The following is a 22,466-nucleotide window of genomic DNA, read 5'->3' on the forward strand; positions in this document are numbered from 1 at the left end:
CCTTTCCACCTCAAAGGTCTAGGGTTCAAATCTAGAGATTGCAATTGAAGAAAAATGTGGTAAAAATGTGTGAGGAGTGAAGTTTGAAAATACTATCACTTGAGATTTTATGAAGAAAAAAGAAGAGTTAGCAATAACGGTTTTTAAAAATAAATAGCATAGATCAAACAAAATGATAATGCTCTCTAGCAATTATCTTTTGAACTAAACTATTCATTTGCCAAATTGCACTCACAGTTTCTGAGATTTTTTCCATCTTTTATCTCAATAAAAATATTCATTCGTACAACATTGATTTTAGAGGATGTCATTCCAACATTTTCATACTGTTTAGACTACCATTGACTTAAACGTCGAAATCTATAAAAGGTTCCCTGAATCCTTCTCTAGCTAACTCCGCACAAGCTTAACCCGTTGTTAACACACACGTGTATATGGGGGGAGGGGGTAATGTTATGGTGAAGAGTGAAGATTATAGTTTTTACAATAGAAAAAAGAAAAAAGAATAAAAAAAAATATAGACATAACGTAAAAACTACCATCTTCACTCTCCACCGAAAAAATTCCCATATAATGTGAAGAAAAATATTCATATTCACACAATAAAAAGAAAGCGGGAAACAGAGAAACTTGTGAGCCCATCAGCGTCTACCCAAGGCCCGCACGGCCAGCTTCCAATGAAAACATGCCACGTCATCCCTAATTTGAGTCACTTGTACGAAGCATTGAAAAGTTCCGACCGTGTATCTAGCAAGCTGGAAGAGGAAGAGCGAAAGAGAACCCAAAACCCACACTCTCGTAGTCTCGTTTATTGTGTTCACTCTACACTAGTTCTACCATTACTCCCTGTTAGGGTTTTTCACTTTTCAAAAATATTCCAACAAAACCAAGGGTTTTTTGCACTGCGATCATGGCACCAGCTAGGGTTTTTGGCGCTTTCGCCGGAAGAGCGCTCATGGCTGCTGCGGCCAAGGCCGGAGCATCCGCCACGGCCAAGAAGGCGGCGTCCGGTGGAGCTGCCACCGCGACTAAGGCGGCGAAGAAGGCGCCGAGCAGACCGCGCAACAACGTGGGGATACAGAAGGTAGTGCCGGTGTCTTCCGAGCTCGGAAGCTTCCTCGGTGCTTCGGAGGTGTCCCGAACTCACGCTGTGAAGAGAGTGTGGGAGTACATCAAGCTGCAGAATCTTCAGGTATCTTCGTTTTTTTTCTTCTTTCTCCTTTTATTTTGTGGTTCAATAAGGGTGTTTTCATTTGTGATCTTTGTGTTTTTCGTGCTTTTCAGCCATTTTATTCACTGATTCTTTCATTTCCTCGCTTAAAGTTACGGCTTTTGTTTGATTTTATTACCATTTTTGTTGTAATTACGTTTATTTGTGTTAGTTCTGCTTTGATTTTAGGGTTTGTGTAAATGCATAATAACTCTTAGGCTTAGCTATGATGTTTTTTGCAATGTGATTCTTCAGTATTGAAAACTTTAGCTTCTTAGGCAAATAGTGATTGCCTTCTTTGTGCTAAGATTTTGGTTTTGATGTTTGATCCTTAGCTTTGAGACGGTTTATTCTTTGGTTCGGTTGTGGTGTTAGTGTTGCAAGCTTGAAATAATTGTTCGGATTTTGTTTATTCTGTTTATGCTGGCCTGACGGATTTGGTGGAAACTTCTGTTTTAAGAAGTCTTAGATTGGAAGCCTATTCTCTTGTTGTGTGACATTTTTCTGTCTTTTTTGCTGCTGGCTGGTCTCTGCAATGGCATAACAGGGCTGTGTTCTTTTGCAGAATCCTAGTAATAAGAAGGAGATCTTTTGTGATGACAAGTTGAAGACTATTTTTGATGGGAAAGACAAGGTCGGGTTCACAGAGATTGCAAGATTGCTAGCTACCCATTTTGTAAAATCAAGCTAGTGATATTCACCTTTGTTGGACTGTTGTTGAGATGATGATGATGATGATGGTAACTTGATTTTTAGTACATTAAGTAGGTCTTTTTTTGTGCATGGTTTGTGACCAACCACTAAAGAAACTTGGATTTTGTAATTTCAGACAATTGGGTTCCGACGTGATGTTCTTTTGTTTCACGTTTGCTATCTCATTGTTTAAGATTATGCATATATGTGCTTTTTATTTTCTAAGCCATGTGTTTTAATCACCTTTTGGTCCGTGATGCTATTTTAAGGATGGTTGTTCACTCAGGTTTCTATTCTAATATCCCTTTTATCTCAAATTCATTTCAATATCAATTAAGGTATGCATGCAATAGGTTCGGACAATTCGGGTTACAGAACTATGATTTTGGTTCTTTGTGCAAGAAATAATATTTCTTCCTTTTTTAACTTTGGGTTACCTAGAACGTCCTCCATGGCATCAAAATGGTGGTAGTACGTCAAATTGAGTAACCTATGTTTCATATTATGTTTAGTTGCAAGATCACAATTTCCTAAGACTTATTTTTCAGCTTCCCAGTGTGGGATCGGTGTTGATTCACCCCTCCTCATAGTGTCACACTTCGTCATGCATAATGATTTCTAAGAAATCTAGTGACCAGTTATTTGTAAATTATGAGTTACTCTAAGGCATTGGAAAATAAGAAACTATGTGTATATGTGACTGAGGCACTGTGGACATTGGACAATAAACACAGCACCATTTGGAGAACCACATTGAAATATTGAATGCTTTACGAGTAAAAAGAGGTGATTAAATGTTAAACAAGCTTGAATTCAGCCTCCACGTGCGTAACTAAAGCAGGCAACTATAAGTAACAATATACATTGGCCTAGCACACAAATCACAAATGTTATAAGAGGATCGGAGAACAAAGGAAAGGAACATCTAAACATGGATCAAACAAATGAATACGTTCATCATAATGATGATAAAGAGGTCTTCACTATTTTGGCATCCCAATCCCTGATCTACTTTAACCATTTCTGTGATGCTTCTGAGAATCAGAATGATCTTACCGGTGCTTGTGACCTTGCCTTCTCAAATGCCTCTGATGATGATAACTATCAGATTCAGATGAATAAGAATGTTCATATCTGTGATATCTGTCAGCACCAGAATCCTTAGATGAATAGTAATCCTTTTTTCTTCTCTCCCTACTCACATCGCGCCTAGGATGTTCAGAACCCTCGGGTATATAGCGATCCTTTTGTTCGATCTTTCTACTCCGATCAACTGTGTCAACATCTGAATCTTCAGATGAATATGAATTCTTAGACATGTTCTTCTGTTTTCCGTGGTAGGGATCAAAATCATCATTTCTGTTATGCTTTTGGGAATCTCGATGAGCTGCTGAAGACTTCCTATGGTTGCACCTTCTATGATTAGAATCATCCGAGGAGTTTGAATTCTTGTCCCTACTCTTGTCATTTCCATGATGATCGTCAGGACCAGAGTCCTCCGATGAATTAGAATGCCTTTTTCTGCTATGTTTTCTCTTGTGCTTTTGTATAATCTTTCTCCTTTTATCATCTCTGTCGCTGTCCGAATCATCAGATGAACAATGCTTCTCACTGTTTTTCGAATCCTCGGATGAATAATAATGTCTTTTTCTACCATGTTTCCTCTTATGATTTTGTATATCCTTTCTACTGTGGTCATCCCTGTCACTGTCAGAATCTTCACTTGAATAAGAATGCCTTTGTCTGTCATGTTTACTCTTACAACTATGACGAGAAGAACCTTTGGGCATCTCATGTTTAGTCCTTTTGCTATGGTCAAACTTGTCCCTGTCAGAATCTTCTAAAGAATAAGAACTCTTGCGTCTGCTCTTTCTTCGATCCTTTTCATAATCTGAAGTGTCTGCCGAACTCGACACATGATTTTTCTTCTTTTTGTTTAGCTTCACCTTCTTTGATCTCTTCTCTCCATCATCTAGAGATTCCTCACTTCCAGAATTTAGTTGCTGATTCTTGCACTTGCTCTTTTTGGACTTCTTTGGTTTCTTAGAGAAGTTGGTCAACAAATCAGGGATACTATCCATACCAAGAAAACCTGTAAAATGGTGGTCATGGTGGACTTGGAAAAATCAGGGATACTATCCATCCAAGACTCCAAGGTGTACCAAATATTTTATTAAATAAGGGCAGCAAGCAGTTACCTCCATACTCGTCAAATATTTCCTCAGCAACAATCTGCTGGTTGGGATCATCCGGTTTGAACCCTCCTCGAGGAGGACTGATTCCTGGCTTCTGCTTGAGCTCCCATTTTAGAGGCTGAATCATTGCCAAACAGCAGAATTAAGATTAAGATATATATTCATATGTTTAAATGTTTTTTTTTTGGGGGGGGGGGGGGGGGGGTGATATTCATCTTAACTGCATCTAGACAATAATTTGCATTACAAGTACATAAGAATGCAATAACCAACAGTAAACCAGTGTAACTATTATGGAATTTGGTGGGAGCCTGACTTAAAGATTCCTAATCCACATGGGAAGGATCTTTCTTTTCTAAGACTTTCGTCTGAATCAGCGCATGTAGAAAAAAAAATATGCAAAGTCCATATACATGCAATTTAGGCTCCTTAGATATCAGAGAAAATAGAAATTGGGTTAGAGATTTAGGAGGACAGGCACAATTGACATTTTTCTTAATGCAATTCTCAGCAAATGTGAATATCAATTTGCAATCAGATATACACCTACACAATGCAATATAAGCTTGTTTTCTTTTTCTTTCTTTCTTTCTTCCTTTATTTTTTATTTTTTATTTTTTGGTAAGGCTGTAACAAACATATTGCAGTTTAGTGGTATCATGGTGTGATTGAGTTGAACAATGTATTACTTAATGGAAGGATGAAAAAAAAGTAAAAGAAAAGCAAGTAACATTCATATGCAAACAAATTTCAAATTTGTCAAAGAATTAACTTATAACATTTTAAATAAGCCAAACTCAAATGATGCATAAGTGAAACAGTTGACATTGTCAAGACTAAATTGTGAAATTCTCAAAACAATAGTATACTAAACGTGAGTAACTGACCTCAGTAGGGTCTGTGTGCGCGAGGATAGCATTCAAGGGGTCATCTCTTTTCAATCTGCTCTCTTCATTAGGCATTATAACATCCTTCAAGGGACATTCACGATCACCACTTTGATGGCCGTAGTTCCCACATCTTAAACATTTTACATTGCGAACCTCAACTCCAAAAGGTTTCACCCTACCAGCAACTCCTGTTTCCAGCCTAAAAAACATTCAGTTACTAAGATTACAACTAAATAAATCAATAACAATTCATGTTGTACCAGTACTCATGGAAGCAAAACAATTTAACCATGAAACACACTGAATTGTGTTAAAAGGCAATGTATGGAAATGACACAGAAATTTACAATCACCTAACAAAGTGATCTAATCTCGGCAGCACTTGTTACTACAGATTTCAAGCACTTTCAACATCTGAATGTTGACTTAACACAGCTCCCATTTCCATGATTTAACAAAAGAAAATAGCACAGCTCTCTAAATCATAATTAAAGACAAAACAACACAGAAAATAAATAAACCTAATGGATATACATACTTTGGTGCATTTTTCAGAATCTCAAATTCTTCTTCGGTTGGCAGAGGGCGACCAAAAACATCTTTAGGCCTTGGTTTCTTCTTCTTCTCTTCACCTAAATGATCCTTGTCAGGCAAGGAACTCGGCGGCCTGCATAGCAAATCAATGGAACGAATTAACAAACAAATCAAGCCACCAAATAACTGAAAAAAAAATCCAACTTTTAACCTCTCATTCACTAAAAAAAACAACAATAATTCAGAAGTAGTAGACAAATAGAATTACACTGAAGAGGATGAGGGTCCTCCAGCACCATTACTCAATTCCTCTTTTCTCTTCTCATCAGCTAACTCGGCAGCTTTGGCAGCCTCAGCGTTGTAACCAGGAGGACGAACATACATAAAGCTAACAGCTTGCATCAACTCCACCTAAACCCAATTGACCCCATTAGCAAAATTGAAGAGAAAATTGCGATCCAATCAAGGAAATAGGGAAAAAGGAAGAGGGTAGGTATAAAAGAGGGAGCTTTATACCTTTTCCTTGTCTTTCTTGGAGATGAGATTGGTCTGGCGGAAGAACTCTTGCTCCTGAGCGTACTCACGCGCCACCTCTTCGGAACGTCGCTGGCGGTGGGCGTGGGTCTGCTCGGCGATCCACTTGCGGCGCTGGTTCGGGTAAGAGAGAGGGTGCCATGGCTTCTGGTTCAGGTAAGAGTGGCTCCACGCGGTTCCAGATTTCGTCTTGTAGTCGACCTCGCCGCCGCCGCCGTTGTCGTTGAACCTCTTGCTCAGCCTTATGCCTCCTCCTTCTTCTCCATCCATCTTCTCTCTCTCTCTCTCTCCGAGCAAGATTATTGAATAACGAGATGATTCGGCGGAACGGGCGTCGTTTCTTTCTTCTGATTGTTTCTATTATTTTTGTTGAATAATAATGGATAATTAAGTTTAAAACAAATTAAAAAATGGTGGAAACTCACCTTGCTTCTAGATCGTTGACACGTGTTATTGTATGGTTTAAAAAAAATCGATTTATTTTATACAAATGGTTTATTTAAAAAAATCGGTTTGAATAGATCAAATAACTACTTTTAAAATAATTTAAATTCTTTCTGCGTGTTATTTCTAAATTCCTAACAGATGAATTTGATATGTTCTTTTTCTTTATTTATATTAACCGATTTGAATTTAAATTTATCTAAAATTTTTTTATTTAATTTTTGTTAAATATATGTATACAAATTGTTTGAAAAAGTAAAATTTAGTATTCTGAAAAAGAAACAAAATTTACGGTTTTTTTTATAGGAATGGCATAAATAATATTATCTCCTTTTTTTTGTGTATTTTCAGTTGCTTTTAAATTAAGTTGTAAACAGATTTTAAATTAAGCTGTAAAAATATGTTCAATTGCAAATTTATCGTTAAATTAAATTTTATGGTAATCAATCAATTAACTTTTATTTTACTAATAAACTATTTTCATGCAAATTATTGTTGATTTTTTAATATTATTCTATAAATAAATTATTTTTTTAAGATAATAAGACTATAATTTACTTGTCTAGAAATTATGATTTCACTGTCATGCACGTTTTTGTGTTTTTACTTATCAACTAGAATTTATTTTCAATAAAACAAAAGTATCTAATCAAAATATTAATTTAGTCTCCTTAAATAATTAAACATAATATTATTAATTTTGTTTACAACAAAAATTTTTAATAAATTTTTTCAAAATAAAATTGATTCAAAAATAGAGAAAAAAAAACAACTAATGAAAATATTTATTTTGACATTGCCATCAAGAATAGGATAGCCATAGAAAAAATTCAACCAAATAAAAAGGACCTAACTAATACAATTAAACTACTATCATATCATCACAATAAACTATAACATCACCAACTAAAGAGACATATAACAAATATGAAAGAGATCATGCCAAAATTTCAACAATGCTCATGCTATCAACTAATCTACGTTATACCATAATTACATTTTTGTCTTCCATCTTGGCATTTATGATCTTGAACATCAAAATGGTGTGATGACATAAATATATACGTATTTATTAAATAATTTTCATCATTCACAGAGGAATGAATAAAAACATAAATTAAGAAATACATTTGAAATAATAAATTTGATTAAGAAATATAAATAAAAGGAACATATCTAATTGAAAGTTTCATATTAGTTCTGAAAAAGGGATTGAAAGAGAACGAATTTTACGCACGAAACGAAGAAGAAGGGAATAAAAGTAACTACTTGGTCCAATTCAAACCGGTTTTTTAAAATAAACCATTTATATAAAATAAACCGATTTTTTTTAAACCATATAGTAACACGTGTCAGCTATTCAGAAGCAACTTCACCTGCAGTCGACTGCAGGTGAGTTTCTGCATTAAAAAATAATAAATATTTATTGTTTAATTCTTTTTCAATTTAACTTGAATTAATAAGTGGTAAAAAAAAATATAAAACAAACTGTTTTTCAACTAATAATTAATCAATTTTAATTTTTTTTCTTAAATCTTAATCCAACGAACTATAACTTAAATAGTATAATTTTTTTATTTTTATTTAAAAATTTTGAGTTTGAGTCTCAAGCTTAATTAAAAAAAAAATCTTAATCATTGTCTATTTACTGATTATTGATCAAAATAAAAAATTTGTTCCCTAAGCAAACTGTATATGATTAAGTCACCAAAAAAAATAACTGTATATGATTAACTACAATGATGACAACTATAACTATTTCTTTTTAGACACCAAAAAAAAAAATAAGTCTTCGTAGTTTGAATAAGATTGACTCCTATTAAAAAACATACTTCTTGCTCTAAGGACTAATGGCCGGGAGGATTTTGAGGCCCTAGAAGAAGAGTTACAAGCAGCACACTGGAGAATCTCAATGCAGTTCAAAAAGGATGAAGAAATATAATTATAGAGGTATATAATATTAGGTGAATGTTAATGTTATGGTGCCTAAAAGTGTTTATCTAATTTATCAAAAGTAAAACAATATTCGTAAAAAAAAAAAAAAAAAAGTTCTCAAATTTAGATATCAAATTCTTGATTTAACTTTGAACTATACCTCAAGTAAATTTCACTCTTACTGTGAACTGCTATGAAATTTTATTCTTATTTTTATTATAGACCTGGTGTCTCATTTAATCACAACTAACAATTTACTTGAGCATACTTAGTATGGAAATAGGGTATTATTTCATTTAGAGGAAAACAAAGATCAATTGTTACATAATAAAACTTTCATTATGAACTTCAATTATTGTCAAAGCTCATAAACCAAGTAGGCAACTATCACAAGCAGCAGAGAATGTCAATATTGTTAGTTTAGTTACAATTCAGAATATTGTTAGTTTGGTGTGTAGAAATTAGGTACATGTCATTTGAATTTCTTGATTTTTTTTTTCTCTTTTATTCTTCATGGAGAAGCAAGCAAGACTTTTATGTTGGCCTTTTATTTTGAATGAATGAAATTCAATGATGCTATGCTAGCAGCACTTTGGACATTTGCAATGTGCTGGGAATATAGCATCACTGCCATGGACAAGTCCATACCACTCAAAATTCCACTCACATGTTACAATGTTTCAAATTTCAATTCCATGGTTTCCCACTGGATTTTATTTCATCAATCTAGAAAAGCCTACAAATGTTGAACTCTTCTAGTGGTATCTAGTTCCTATGACAAAAAAATTTTGGAATCCTTTTGTTATCAACTTTGACAAAAATTTCTTGTGTTAGTATCAATGAACTATATCATGGATTCATGGTTAACTAAATGCTAATAAACAACATCTGTTAAGGATATGATTCATTTCTTTCTTTCATAAGTTAAGATTCCTCAAATTAGTTTATTCTTTTTAGTTATAATGTTGGGAAACATACAGCATATTTTACTGCCATCATGACCCTTTTTCTTTTTATTTTTCATATTTTTGGTCAAATATGTATGCTAAGGTCAGTGGCATGCATTGTTCTAGGACCTAATCTTCCTAAGAGTATAAGATTCCTTTGGTTGTTTGGACATCTCAACGTGGGGTTTGTACAATAAACTTTAGGCCTCTAATGGATGATATTCAAAACAAGGGAATGTTCCTTTTCTGTTATGAAACATCGATTTGAGGCTATTTTTTTTAGTAATGGATTCCCATTACGTGTTTTTCAGAATTGTTGTCATGATTTTAATGGATATAGAGACATTTTTTTTTTAATAACAATCTACAAATCGGAGGGTCAGAATTGTGGAGGAGAGAAAGTTTAGGGTTCGATTTGAAGTTTTTAAATTCAAATTCGGGTGATGAATAAATTGGATCTTTGGTATTGTGTGACCAGCTTCTTTTTTTTTTTTTTTAAGTTTGGAGCAAATCGGTGGGTTGATCTTGTGGTTAAAAACCCTAAATCGAACCTTTCGATTTATTGATAGCCATCTTCTACATTCTTGAATAACACACAAAATTCCAATAACAATAGATAACACCACTGTTTTTTCAATATGAAAATTAAAAAGCGTTCGATTTGAACTAATCGTTTTCTTAATATTTAGAGCATTTTTGTAGCTAAAAGACATTTTTACCAATTTATCTATAAAAAATTATCACTTTTTGAGATAATTTTAACGGTTTTACACTTCTAATATTTGAGTTTATGAATAGTAACTATAATACATAATAATTCTAATATCACAGAATTACTTCTCTATAAAATTTAAACGAATAAAATGAGACATATAAATGATTATATCTTTAACATCTAAAAAACAAATGTCATTTTTAATTAATTAATTATACAATCATTTCCGTGATGCAAAGGAGCATGCCAAGAGTAATGCACATTTTTTTTCTTGTTACGCAGGAGTTGTTAAATGAAAAAATACATTTGACTCGGAAGGTGCTTAACCATCTAGTATTTTTTTATTTTATTTTAGCATTGTTATACTGAAATTGCCAAATGCTTCAGTACCTTCTAAATTAAATGCGCTTTTTTCATCTAATGACACTTGTGTGATGCAGTTTTTTTTAAAAAGAATGCCACCATTGACACATAGGTAAATAATTTGAAAAGAGTAATAGTTTGATAATAAGTTTGCATAAAGATAGTAGAAAAATGAGCAATGTCAAGTTCATAATCATGTTTAATTTATGAAGTCACTCTTCTTTTTAACTACTTTTCTGTAGTAATGATTCTTTACTGCTTCTTTATTGATCTCATAAGGGTAAACCATATACTACTGGAAACATTTTAAGTGCACCAGGAATATCGGTGCACTAATTATTTTAACCGTTGATCTGAATTATAAAAATATATATAATATATATTAATTAAAATCAACGGTTAAAATAATTGGTGCATCAGTGCTCTCCGAAGCACTTGAAATATTTCCTATACTATTTGTTTGAAGTTTTCATCTTTATTTTACTCTGATATTGATAGTGTTCCCTGTTTGAAATGTTACTGTGGTTATAGTCCTTTTTCTCTCAAATTCAAAGTGATTTAGAGTGGATAAAGCACTATGCTGAAGTAGAGTGTGACACGGATCTTTTATATGTCATTTCTTATTTTACATCAATTATCAACATTATGATTTCATTGGTCTTAAAGGGTACACACAAAACACATTGCTATATCCACCCACCACTTTCTATCACCAATTATTTTAGTGCTATTTCTTCATTATTTTTGGGTTAATTAAGCTTAGCTTATTCCAACTGCCATCATCTTAGCATTACTTGATGATGAATGTGACTTGGTTGTTTCAAGTGTTAATAATGGCCATTCTAATTAAAATATCATAAGTGAAAATTCAACCAAAGTTTGTGATGATATTCTTCAGTCAATCGGATAACCAAATACCATGGTTTTGAGAACCATATCAATTTACTGGTTTGACCCAGTCAACTAGAAATTGGTCACTAATCGATTTGGTTCAAGATAAAAACCTCTTGGCAACAAATTAATTAAAAAATAAAAAAAATAGTCAAAAAATGAATTAATCAGTCAAACCGATTTAAAATAGTAAATTACAAGAGACATTAATTTTTTTTAAAAAAATATATACTTTATACATAAATATATTATTTTATTATATTTAATTTAATTTTGGTTGAATTTTTGTTAAACTTTGAACGTATAATTTTACTGATTCATTGATCGGACTGATATTTAGAACTTTGCTAATATTAAAAACTTCTTGTTATAACATTACTCGTGCCTTTTGGAGAATTCAATTTTTTTTTTGTGATTGGAAAAAAAACAATTAAACAAACAACAACTAAAAAAAACTGTTTTCAAGGCAATAGAAGCTCCACTTGAAGAGAAAGGGTCTTTATTGTTGTTTTTGTCATAATGTCTGCTATTGTATTTGCATCTTTTAAGATCAATTGAAGATCAGCATGCCATTTCCAAGACATGATATCTCGGATTTTTAACACCAAATGATCAATAAAACCATATCAATCCTATAAATTATTGACAATAATAAAGACATCTACACAGTCTGTTTCACATATAATATCTCTTTGTCCCGAGTCCCAAACTAAAAGAAAGTCTCTCTAAATAGCAAACAACTATCATTGCAGAATACTATGACTCTCAATTGTTCTCAGACAGCCTCATTGCCACTTTTCTTTTCAATCTCTGCTAACACAGCCAAAACCAACCCAAGCACCATTGCCAGGATAGTTAGCATCACAATTAATCTTAAAGGTACCCACCGAGAGAGGAATCCAAGAGCTCCTAATGGTGGAGGGGATAGACACTCGTTGCAACTCAAAAATATTCTAGAGCTCCTTTTCCAAGGACAAAGCCATACCAGTCACCTTGTCCGTGGTCCATAGGGTTGGAAGTAAGCCGAGTTGAGCCGAGCTAGACCAAGCTCAAGCTCGACTCACAAAAATTGAGCTTGCCTCACGGCTCGACTCATTAACAATCGAGCCTATTTCTTAAGCTCAAGCTCGACTCATCGAAAGCTCACGAACTGGCTCGAGCTCACGAGTTGGCTCAAATAATAGGAACATAATCGATAATTCTGTATCAATAAATTATAACTTATATATTTTTAAAATATTTAAAAAGATCAATTTTATATATTGTTTATCTATTAATAAATTATAATTTTTTTATTTATGTCTTACATCAAAATTATACATTAAAAATAAATATAAAATTTTAAATAATTAAGATCATTAATATATATAATTATATATTACTATTTCATATGCATATATATAATATTAAAAGTATAGATTAAATGTATATATATATATAATCAAGCCACCTTACGAGCTAATGAGCTACGCTTATTCAAGTTCAAGCTCGACTCATTTAATTTATGAGTTCAATTCTAAGCTCAAGCTTAGCTCACCAGCTCACGAGTTTAGCTTATTGAGCTATTAACGAGTCGAGCTCGAGCTGGCTTGACTCACTTATAGAACCTAGCGGTCCAAGGCTTGTGGGGATGAAAAATCTCATTATTCCTCGAATGCCAAATTCATTAGAGACCAGAAAAGAATCTAAAAGGAGGTTGTTTGTTATTATGTAAGAACCAACTCATCAAATTCAGTTGTTGACCGGAGATCTCCAAAGCTTGCCAAACTAACTGGAATTTTGGACAATCCCAAATACATTGTAAAATCGATTCCTGACATAAAAAACATCATGGACAGCTATTCATGTGCGAAATGCCCCTCCTAAAACGAAATGCAGCAGTAGAAAAAGTCTCCTTAAAGACATAGTCAGGTCAAGAATTTGTGTTTTTCCGAAACATGTTAACACCAAAATCAAAGTTCCTGTCCTCCCAACTAAACGTCTTCTTACCGAGCCACAAATGTAATCTCCCTAGTCACAAATTATGCAGGAAAACATGAAACGAGTAAATTATGGCTTTTAAGGCCTCAAAAATAGTCCACAGAAGAGTTATTTTTTCAGAGGAAGACACTCTTGAGAGACTTAACATCTTGCTGATATATTTGACCTTTTTTCTTTTTCTCTTACATATTAGATTTTGTGTGTGATATTATTATCATTACTTCTTATCAAGTGGCATATCCCTTATGTTTAGGCACATGAATGAAACTTATTCTAAAGTAACAACACCTTGGTAGTATTATAGAAAAATCTTGCTACTTATCTCTCAATCCTTGAGGGAGATTTTGATACATATATATATTTATATTTGATTTGATTACATGAAGTAACATGAAAAGCCTAATATAATTCTAGTTATTATTAGTAGTAATATTATTGCTCAGTTTGAATTAGTACAAAAACCTTTCTTGAAATTCTTCTTCTCCTTGCTATGTGTATGAATCTACCTTACTCTATTGAGTGCTAAATAAGCAATTAGTCTATAACCAACCAACATAAGTGCCATAATGCAAACATCAACCCAAAGATGATTCAATCCCATTGATTTGATTGGTGGAAAATCAGCAACCTTGCACATCACACCCTTTGAGCATTCATAGTAATCATCTTGAGTGTATTGAACACCAAGAAGAAGCTTGTAACAGTAGTAGCTATAGCTCAAGTACTTTAGCCACACTATAAAAGGTGGAATCTGTTGAACATAGTATCCACCAGCAATGAGGAACACAAGGGTTGTGACAGAAGCTAGAGTGGTTGCTTGTTTGATCTCCATTAATATAGCACCAAATGCTAAGCCTAAGCTTTGAGAAACAAGGACACTGTAGAGAACAACAAGAAGAGAAAGGATGAATGTAACAGGATCAGGTTTGAGTCCTCCCATCCAATAGATTATGAACACAAATGCAGTTGGAAGTGCAAGCTCCAATGGCAAGTCTCCTATTGTTCTTGCTAAGAAGTAGGAAGACAGCCTGTACATTCCTGAAGATCTTTCCTTTATCAGCATTCTCCTCTCTTGTGGGAATGTGAATACTGCATTGTATAGAGGGTAGAATCCCCAGAAAACTGAGAAGAAAAACAGCAATGCTACCTGCATTTTCACCACACAATAACCCCATGTTAGCCCCTCTTAAGGGCTTTAAAACAACATACTCAAAGTTTCAAACTTTAGATTTCTTGGACTGTTTCTAATCCATATCACAGAACTGCATAGAAATTTAAGTACTTTTTACTATGGTTGTCTACACCTAATAACTTACTTTTAGTTATAACTTTGATTTACAAAGTTGATACCTTTTGAAAACTATAAAACTAGATTATTAAAGTAAATGTGGTTCAATCAATCAATACTAATCTTGATTAGTTTCAGAATTTTAGATATTTCAAGATGTGATGTTTGACAAGGGAAATTGAAAAGGAAAATAAAGTAAATTTCATTCATATGTTAAAGGTCAATTACATTCCATAACCTCTTTTTCTGTTCAAGGTTAAATGATGTTATTATGAGTTATAACAAAAGTAGAAAAAGAAGATAAACTTGATAACTGAATGCAAAAATTTTCTTACCCGATCTTCAATGTGTGATTCTGGGGTATGCCACCACAAGAGTCCACCAAGAAAAGCAACACTTATGACTTGGAATATTCTCAGCCTATTGAATGCTTCAAACCTTCTCTCCCTCACTCCCCTCTGCAATAGTACTTTAAACTGATGCCACCAACTTGTGCACCATTGCTCCTGATTGATCTGATTCCCTGCATCAAATTTTCATCAACAGAAAGAAGGATTAAGACCATTGATGAGCAATATCTTTTTCACTGAAAACTCAAAAAGGGTAGTTGGAAAAGAAAGACCTACTTGCACAAGCATCTTTGATCATCATGTTGTTGTAGTTGTTCACCTCAACACTGCACAGCTCAGCTTTCAGATTTGTTGCTATGTTCTTATCATAAGCTGATATTAGAGCTTCTCTAACTTGCTTCCTTTCTTGTTCTAATCCCTCACTTTGTTCACTTGCATGCTTTGAGTCTGGAGCAATCCCTGAATCAAAGTTTTCCATTGTTATCATCACATTATTGTTATTCTTAAACTTTATATATATATATATATATATCAAAATATTGATTAATTACCATTGGCAAGATCAAGCAAGAGATCAGAAGGATTAACAGTGACAGAACTAGAGAATCCAAGTGAAGAGAAATAGTCCAAAGCAGTTGAAGCAGGACCATAGTAAATAGGAGAGCCTTCAGAGAGCAACACAACCTTGTCAAACATGTAGTATAGCCTGCTAGATGGCTGGTGAATGGTGGTTATAACGGTTCTTCCGCCGCCGGCGAGTCTCTTAATAGTGTTCAAGATCCTCTGAGCAGTTGTGGAATCCAAACCAGAAGTAGGCTCATCAAGAAGCAACAAGCTAGGATTAATAAGCATTTCTTGTCCAATACTAACTCTCTTCTTTTCTCCACCAGAAATTCCTCTGAACAAAGGTCCTCCAATCATGCTGCTCCTACACCTTGTTAATCCCAATTCACTGATCACTCTCTCAACATGATGAACCTTCTCATCTCTTGTTAAAGTCTTTGGAAGCCTCAGAAGTGCAGTGAAGAATAGTGTTTCAGTTACAGTTAGGTGAGGATATAGAACATCATCTTGTGCTACAAAACCTGTTCTTCTCTTGATTGAACCTGAGAATGGATTGTTGTTGTATGTTATCTTGCCGGAGAGTTTTCCGGTGAGACGGCCTCCGAGAGCTGTAAGGAGTGTGGTTTTGCCACTCCCTGAAGGGCCAAGCATGGCAAGAATCTCACCAGGGCAAACACAACCACTGATTCCATTCAGAATTGTTTTCTCTTTGCAGCTCCATTTGTTGCTTCCCCAACATCCTCCTTTCTGTTCTAGTTTCACTTTGTACACCAATTCCTCAAACTGAAAATTCAACCAAAAAAACGCAAAGTAACTTTGCAACACTGATATACATGCCATGAATGAGTAACTATAACTAGTATTTATATTAGTGTGTTACCTTCAAAGTTATGGGGAACATAGTGAGTTTCTGTATGGATTGTTGTTCATTGGTATTATTATTCTCTAAGGCTGCTTCCATAGAGTGATGATGAGTACTACTACTACTACTACTACTAGTGTTGTATTCTGGTTTTGGTGCTATGCAGTTTTGTGGCATGGCTAATGATGGTTAAAGAATATAAAAGAAAGTGATGATATGATAGAGATTTATGGTGGTGAATGATGAAATATAATGGAGGGGTTTTGAGAGAAGTTAAGAAGTTCCTTTTAACTTCTTGTCAATGTGTTATGTGAGGAGAAAGAAAGCACATAAATATATAGCACAGGCTTAGGATCTTCACTGTGTTCAAATACAGTATTTTAGGCCTTCCTTTGCATTGTGGAATCCCACCTTTATTTATTTATTTACCTCACATTATTCTTTATCATGACCAAGCTCTCACCCCAAAACCTCTAGAAATTCTGAGCCATTGCTTTTTTTTTATTATTAACACTACATTTAGGTTTGTGAGATCTTAACTTTAATGGTGACATCACTGTTTTCTCTTAATCATCTGCTACTTTTTTAGTAAGACTGTTTAAAATTGACATATGCAACTCATAGACATTAAAATTGGAATAGCAATAATGTTATTACATGCAGACCAAATAATATAAACAGTAATTTGATGCAAATTAAAACCAAACTCCACTTTCATTTATATGTTAAAATCCAAAAGGGTAGGTTCAAAATTCAAGGTACAAAGAAAACAAAGACTAGAAATGGCACAAGTAGACAAGAAGAAAGGAAATGGTAAAACAGCATCATATGATTTTTGTTTTGTATTTTATGCAATACAGATAGATAGATAGATAGATTTAATATGGCATGTAAGATTTGATTTGAAACCTATAAAAAGAGAATGCTAGTACCACCTGATCTGACAATAAATATTAGTGGTAGCAGCAATGCACCTATTAATGTCTATGCCCACATTACCATAATTGATATAAGAAAGTGGCCTCTTTATTAACATGCCTAGCTAGTGATATACACCTGAGAGAGAGAGAGAGAGATTTTGAGCTTTCTGATGTTAGATTTCTTCTACTTTAATTTTTGAGGTTTTATTATTAATGCATTGTTCATACTATGTTGTAGGCATGTGAAAAAACAGAAAGCACTATTTGAATAATGTAAAACTGCAGGGTCACTCACCATAATGCCTTTCTTATTTAAGACCATGTTAACAAGAATACAAAACATGCAGAGTGTATATATATATATATATATATATATAAACATATATCTTTCTACATATCTATCATTGTTAAACCTTCTTAGTTCTTAGTTTAACCATTTCTGGAGGTTATCTTTCCATTTTCTTTTGGAAGCTGTTATATTCTCTCTGTCCAATAATAATTCTCATTTTTTGGAATAATTGATCTTAAGGTATAATTAAGATTAATGTGAAAAACCAGACCTAATAACAATATCCAATGTCTATAAAGGAAAAAGGTGTTTTTGGTTTAAGCATCTTCATAGCTGTTATGATGAGAATCTGATTACCAATATACCCTCAAACTTGAAAAGGAAATCTTTATATATATAGGCACTAAACTATAGGTGTTCTGAGATTTTTATCATTTGATTTCACCTTCATTCATATATAAATATAGATGTACTATGAGAGCAGAAAATGGTACATTAGTGCTAGTGGTTAATGACATGTCTCTGCATGCATTTTTCACTTTCTTGTTCAGGTTGTTTCTTACCCTTCAAAAGAATTCTATGTTTGTTAAAGACACACTGATTGAAGTGGAGAGAGAGAGAATATCTTTGAGGATCCTGACATCTGTATGGTTCATTTGTCATTGTTCATAACAGGAAAATGCAAATTTATCTATAAATAGTAATGGAACTCATCAACACCTTTTTCATATATTTGAATGAATGGATGGATGAGAATTCAGAAACTTGTTTATTAGTATATAATTTAGATTTGGATTTTTTTTTTTTTATGAACGAATATTTTCACTAAATTTGTAGAAAATATGAGTATTGTTCATGATTTTTTTTTAGTGAATTTTTTCTATTATAAAAAGAATAATCTTTATTTTCATTAAAAGGTACAATATCCGGGGTTTTTTTGTATAATATTGTAATTTTTAGTATTTTTTAAAAGTGTGGAAGATACACAAATCGAAAAGTCCGATTTCTATACTTTAAATTTTTTTTTTAACAGAAATCCCTCGATCCGATTCCTGTACTGTCACAAATTCTTCGGTCTAATTTTTATATTTCTCACAAATCGGACGGTCCGATTTTTGTTTATCTAATTAAACGGTTCCACATTTGAGAATAACACCCCATCAACCCACATTTTGAAAAAACATCATTACTACTCCAATATCAAAAACAAAATCTGCAATCTCCGGTGGCATTATTTATCAAAAACTCCACTAATTTGGTTTGAATTATAGAGATTTTAAAAGAAACTTTAGATTTTTCATTCTAATGATCCAGTCTAAAACATTTAGTTAACAGTCCAAATATTTGTTATTTTAACCAATTCTTCGTTATTCATAGACACAAAATTAAAGGAAGTATACAATTATATATTGTCATTTTAATAAAAAAATAGTTATTTTTTGAATTTTCATTAAAAAATCCAGTTAAATATTATTATTATTATAATATTTTTGTATAAATAATTACATATTATGTTGATAAAAATAACTATTTTTAATAATACATGCTGGTTAAAATAGTATTCAACAAATATTAAATAATAACTAAACGATAAAATAAAAGTTTTACATTATTTGTGAGTCAGTATATTAAAATTAAATTTATATTATAATTGTTGTTATCATTATTAAAAGAATTTTAAATAATGACTTTTTATATTTATTTTACATTTAAAAAAATATTAACTAATTTTTTTTACTAAGATAGTGTTTGTTTCTAAAGATTAAAACCAAGACTGTAAATTAGAATTTAGAATTGTATTTAGTTATCAGAGGAAATTAAATTTTTTGAAATTGAATACTGAAATCTTAATAATATTTTTTTTTTCAAAAATAATTTCATATAATTTTTTAAATTTTAAATTTATTTTTTAATCTTTATATTTATCTTAAACCAAATATGATACTCAGGGGCAGAGCCAGGTATAAGAAAAGGAGGGTAACGGTCTCCTAATTTTAATTTTTTACATGTAAATTAGATATAAATTTCAGTTTAGCCCTTCTTAAAATTTTATTTTAGTCTTATTTTATTGTATAAATATTTTTTACTTCCTCTAATATTTCATCTAACTCCGCCTCTGATAATACTTAAACATAATTTAATTGAGTACATTTTATACCAAATATAATATATCTCTATCTCTCAATCTCAATTTCAATCTCTCAGTCTCAATTTCCGTTCCAAAAACAGGGTAAAAATATTTACTTTCTAGTATTATTTTTCGAAAATGATTTTGTCTCCCCCATGTGCTTTGGTGTTAGTTTATAGGTCAAGCATTTGAGTAAAGGAACCATCTAACATGAAAAAAAAAAGGTTATATATATATATATATATATATATATATATATATATATATATATATATATTCTATTATTCTCTTCCTACTCCTTCCTCTGCATGTGATAACCATTTATGTTAGTTACCCTCCATATAAATAAATAATAAATAAATAAAATGAATGAACGAGATTTAAGAAAAATATGATATATGTTTTCGAATTCAATAATGGAACACGTCTTTGAATTTCTTTGCAGTTTGAAGTACACACAAAGTTTGTGCCGCACAGTGAAAACTTTACATTAAATGAAGTATAAGAGGCAAGAATAAATTCAAAGGATGAAAAAGTGAAAAAAAAAAAAAAGCTAAGGGGTACGTGGGGATTTACGAAAGAAAGATCGGTGATTAAAAATGTGAAAACTCAGATGAAGTCGATTTTACGTAAAGTTGATATTTGAGATCGGTTAGATGAAAATTTAGTTAAATCAGTCAAATCATCTAACGGCTCTCAGGTATCAACTTCACGTGAAGTCGACTGCACCTAAGTTTTCACCGATTAAAAATAGTCTTAGATGCTTCTAAGATAATAAAAAAAAAAAAAACAAATAACATGCTTTGTTCTATATACATTCATGTTCATTTTAGCGCATCAATATATGATTATATATTTTTTTTAAGATAGAATAATTCAAATTCGCGACCTCTCAGATTATATTTGGTTTATTAATAAGAGTTTTGAGATTTAATTTAAGATATCATATACTATTTAATTATATTATTAATTATTTTGAGATTAAACTCAACGCAATACTTATATTTCTATTTCCCCATCATGTAAGACATGCGCAATAGTAAATTAACTGTGTCGAGGGACTTGCTTGCAAAATAATTTACAATTTGGAGAAGATTTTTATATACGATAAACAGCGGATCTAAAAATTTTAAGTCGTGAGATTAAACATTTAATATATAAAAATAATAAAAAATTTATATAAATATGTTAAAATGTATAAAATTAAATAATATTAAATATTAAATACTCAACAATATTTTATTATTAATTATCTTTTAATCAATAAAATTTTTAAGAAAAATATGAGGAGTCAATAAAATATTTGTATAATATGTACCATAGAGGATTAGAGAATATTAAAAATATAATTATTAGTATTACTTTTTTTCATCGATTGAAGCTTTAGGAATAAGTGATATTATGGTATAGTATTTGAGCTCTAAATTTAAAAGGTCAAGAGTTCGATCTTTTGTAAACCCGAACACAAATAAGTCATTGTTTTTCTAACGGGATCCAAATTTTTATTCAAGTCTTCAACTATTTTTAAATGATTTTATTCAATTTATGTTTGAGAAAAGTACATATGTAATTTATAGTAAATATTAGAATCGAGTAAAAAATTTAAAAATAAAAATTTTTACTAAATAAGTTCATTAATTGAATGGTATTAAGTTGATTTAATATATAGGATCTTGCTAGCATGTGTTTTAATAGTAATTTTAATAATATTATAAAAAAATTAAATTAATTAAAAAATTATATTATTATGCTCTTAAAATACGTCTTTAAAATACAAAATAATTAAATTCATTTAATAAATTTTTGACATAAATAAAATAATTTTTATTTTAATATAAGAACATACAAATACAATTTTAGAATAAAAACACATATATTTTCTTATACATTTAAAAAATATTAGTGGAACGCAATATGATGGACATGACAAGATAAGAAATTGAAAAATGTTTTTGTACAAGAACTTTCTAAAGTTAGCACAAATAAACTTTTGATTTGTCAAGTTGAATAATGTAAATGTGTGAAATTTCAATTTTGATTCCATTATTCTTACCAGTGCATTAGCTTTAGTAGTTAAAAATAAAAATCAACTAAAGGACCACGATTCCATGAATTGGATGATCAAGTTCAATGTATTACAGTTAACTGTTTTATGTTAATTTATTTTTATTTCCAAGGAGAGGTTTCTTTTTTAAAGAAAATCATATATATATATATATATATATATATATATATATATATATATCGTTTGAAAATAAATTTATGTAAAAAAATTAAGACTATATATTTTTGTGAATAAATTATGTTGTTAAAAATGTACACGAATTCTAATACACTTCAGATAAAAGAAGGAAGTGCAGAATATTAATTTTTATTTATTAAGAAATGTTTATGGATGATCCAAAAAACCATAAGTATATATTAAAATTTTAATTTTTTTACGACAATAATTTATAACAATAAGATAGAATATTTTTATTTTACGACAATAATTTATAACAATAAGATAGAATAAAAATTCCCTAATGTAATCTTTGATCAACCTGTGTTATGTTGTTAAATTAAATACACTTTTTCATTATTCAAGACATAATAAATTATTAATTAAAAGAGTATTTTATATATTTATATAAAAATCTTCTTAAACATTTTTTTGAATACTATATATAATAAAAAATAGATAAATATTTGTAATGTCTCGATTTTTTAAAGTATCTAATTCCATCTTTCTGTT

At 31.4% G+C, this 22,466-nt stretch overlaps 3 protein-coding genes across 3 annotated transcripts; 1 reads left to right on the top strand and 2 right to left on the bottom strand.

The window, feature by feature from the left end:
• The first annotated feature begins 579 nt into the window (after nucleotides 1-579).
• On the top strand, nucleotides 580-2,128 carry LOC112800199 (upstream activation factor subunit UAF30-like). Its single transcript, XM_025842339.3, has 2 exons — nucleotides 580-1,192; nucleotides 1,776-2,128. Exons 1-2 carry the CDS (start codon nucleotides 911-913, stop codon nucleotides 1,899-1,901), a joined length of 408 nt encoding a protein of 135 aa, XP_025698124.1. The 5' UTR covers nucleotides 580-910; the 3' UTR covers nucleotides 1,902-2,128.
• Nucleotides 2,129-2,642: 514 nt separating this feature from the next.
• On the bottom strand, nucleotides 2,643-6,482 carry LOC112800196 (uncharacterized). The gene is made up of 6 exons (XM_025842334.3): nucleotides 6,039-6,482; nucleotides 5,791-5,933; nucleotides 5,527-5,655; nucleotides 4,986-5,187; nucleotides 4,102-4,216; nucleotides 2,643-3,995 (listed from the first exon to the last, which is right to left on the bottom strand). Exons 1-6 carry the CDS (start codon nucleotides 6,324-6,326, stop codon nucleotides 2,956-2,958), a joined length of 1,917 nt encoding a protein of 638 aa, XP_025698119.1. The 5' UTR covers nucleotides 6,327-6,482; the 3' UTR covers nucleotides 2,643-2,955.
• Nucleotides 6,483-13,627: 7,145 nt separating this feature from the next.
• Nucleotides 13,628-17,640, bottom strand: LOC112800200 (ABC transporter G family member 14-like). The gene is made up of 5 exons (XM_025842340.3): nucleotides 16,414-17,640; nucleotides 15,521-16,316; nucleotides 15,246-15,428; nucleotides 14,955-15,142; nucleotides 13,628-14,478 (listed from the first exon to the last, which is right to left on the bottom strand). Exons 1-5 carry the CDS (start codon nucleotides 16,570-16,572, stop codon nucleotides 13,834-13,836), a joined length of 1,971 nt encoding a protein of 656 aa, XP_025698125.1. The 5' UTR covers nucleotides 16,573-17,640; the 3' UTR covers nucleotides 13,628-13,833.
• Between the last annotated feature and the right edge of the window lie 4,826 nt (nucleotides 17,641-22,466).

The sequence above is a fragment of the Arachis hypogaea genome, chromosome 5, assembly GCF_003086295.3.
Source record: "Arachis hypogaea cultivar Tifrunner chromosome 5, arahy.Tifrunner.gnm2.J5K5, whole genome shotgun sequence".
NCBI classification, from domain to species: domain Eukaryota; kingdom Viridiplantae; phylum Streptophyta; class Magnoliopsida; order Fabales; family Fabaceae; genus Arachis; species Arachis hypogaea.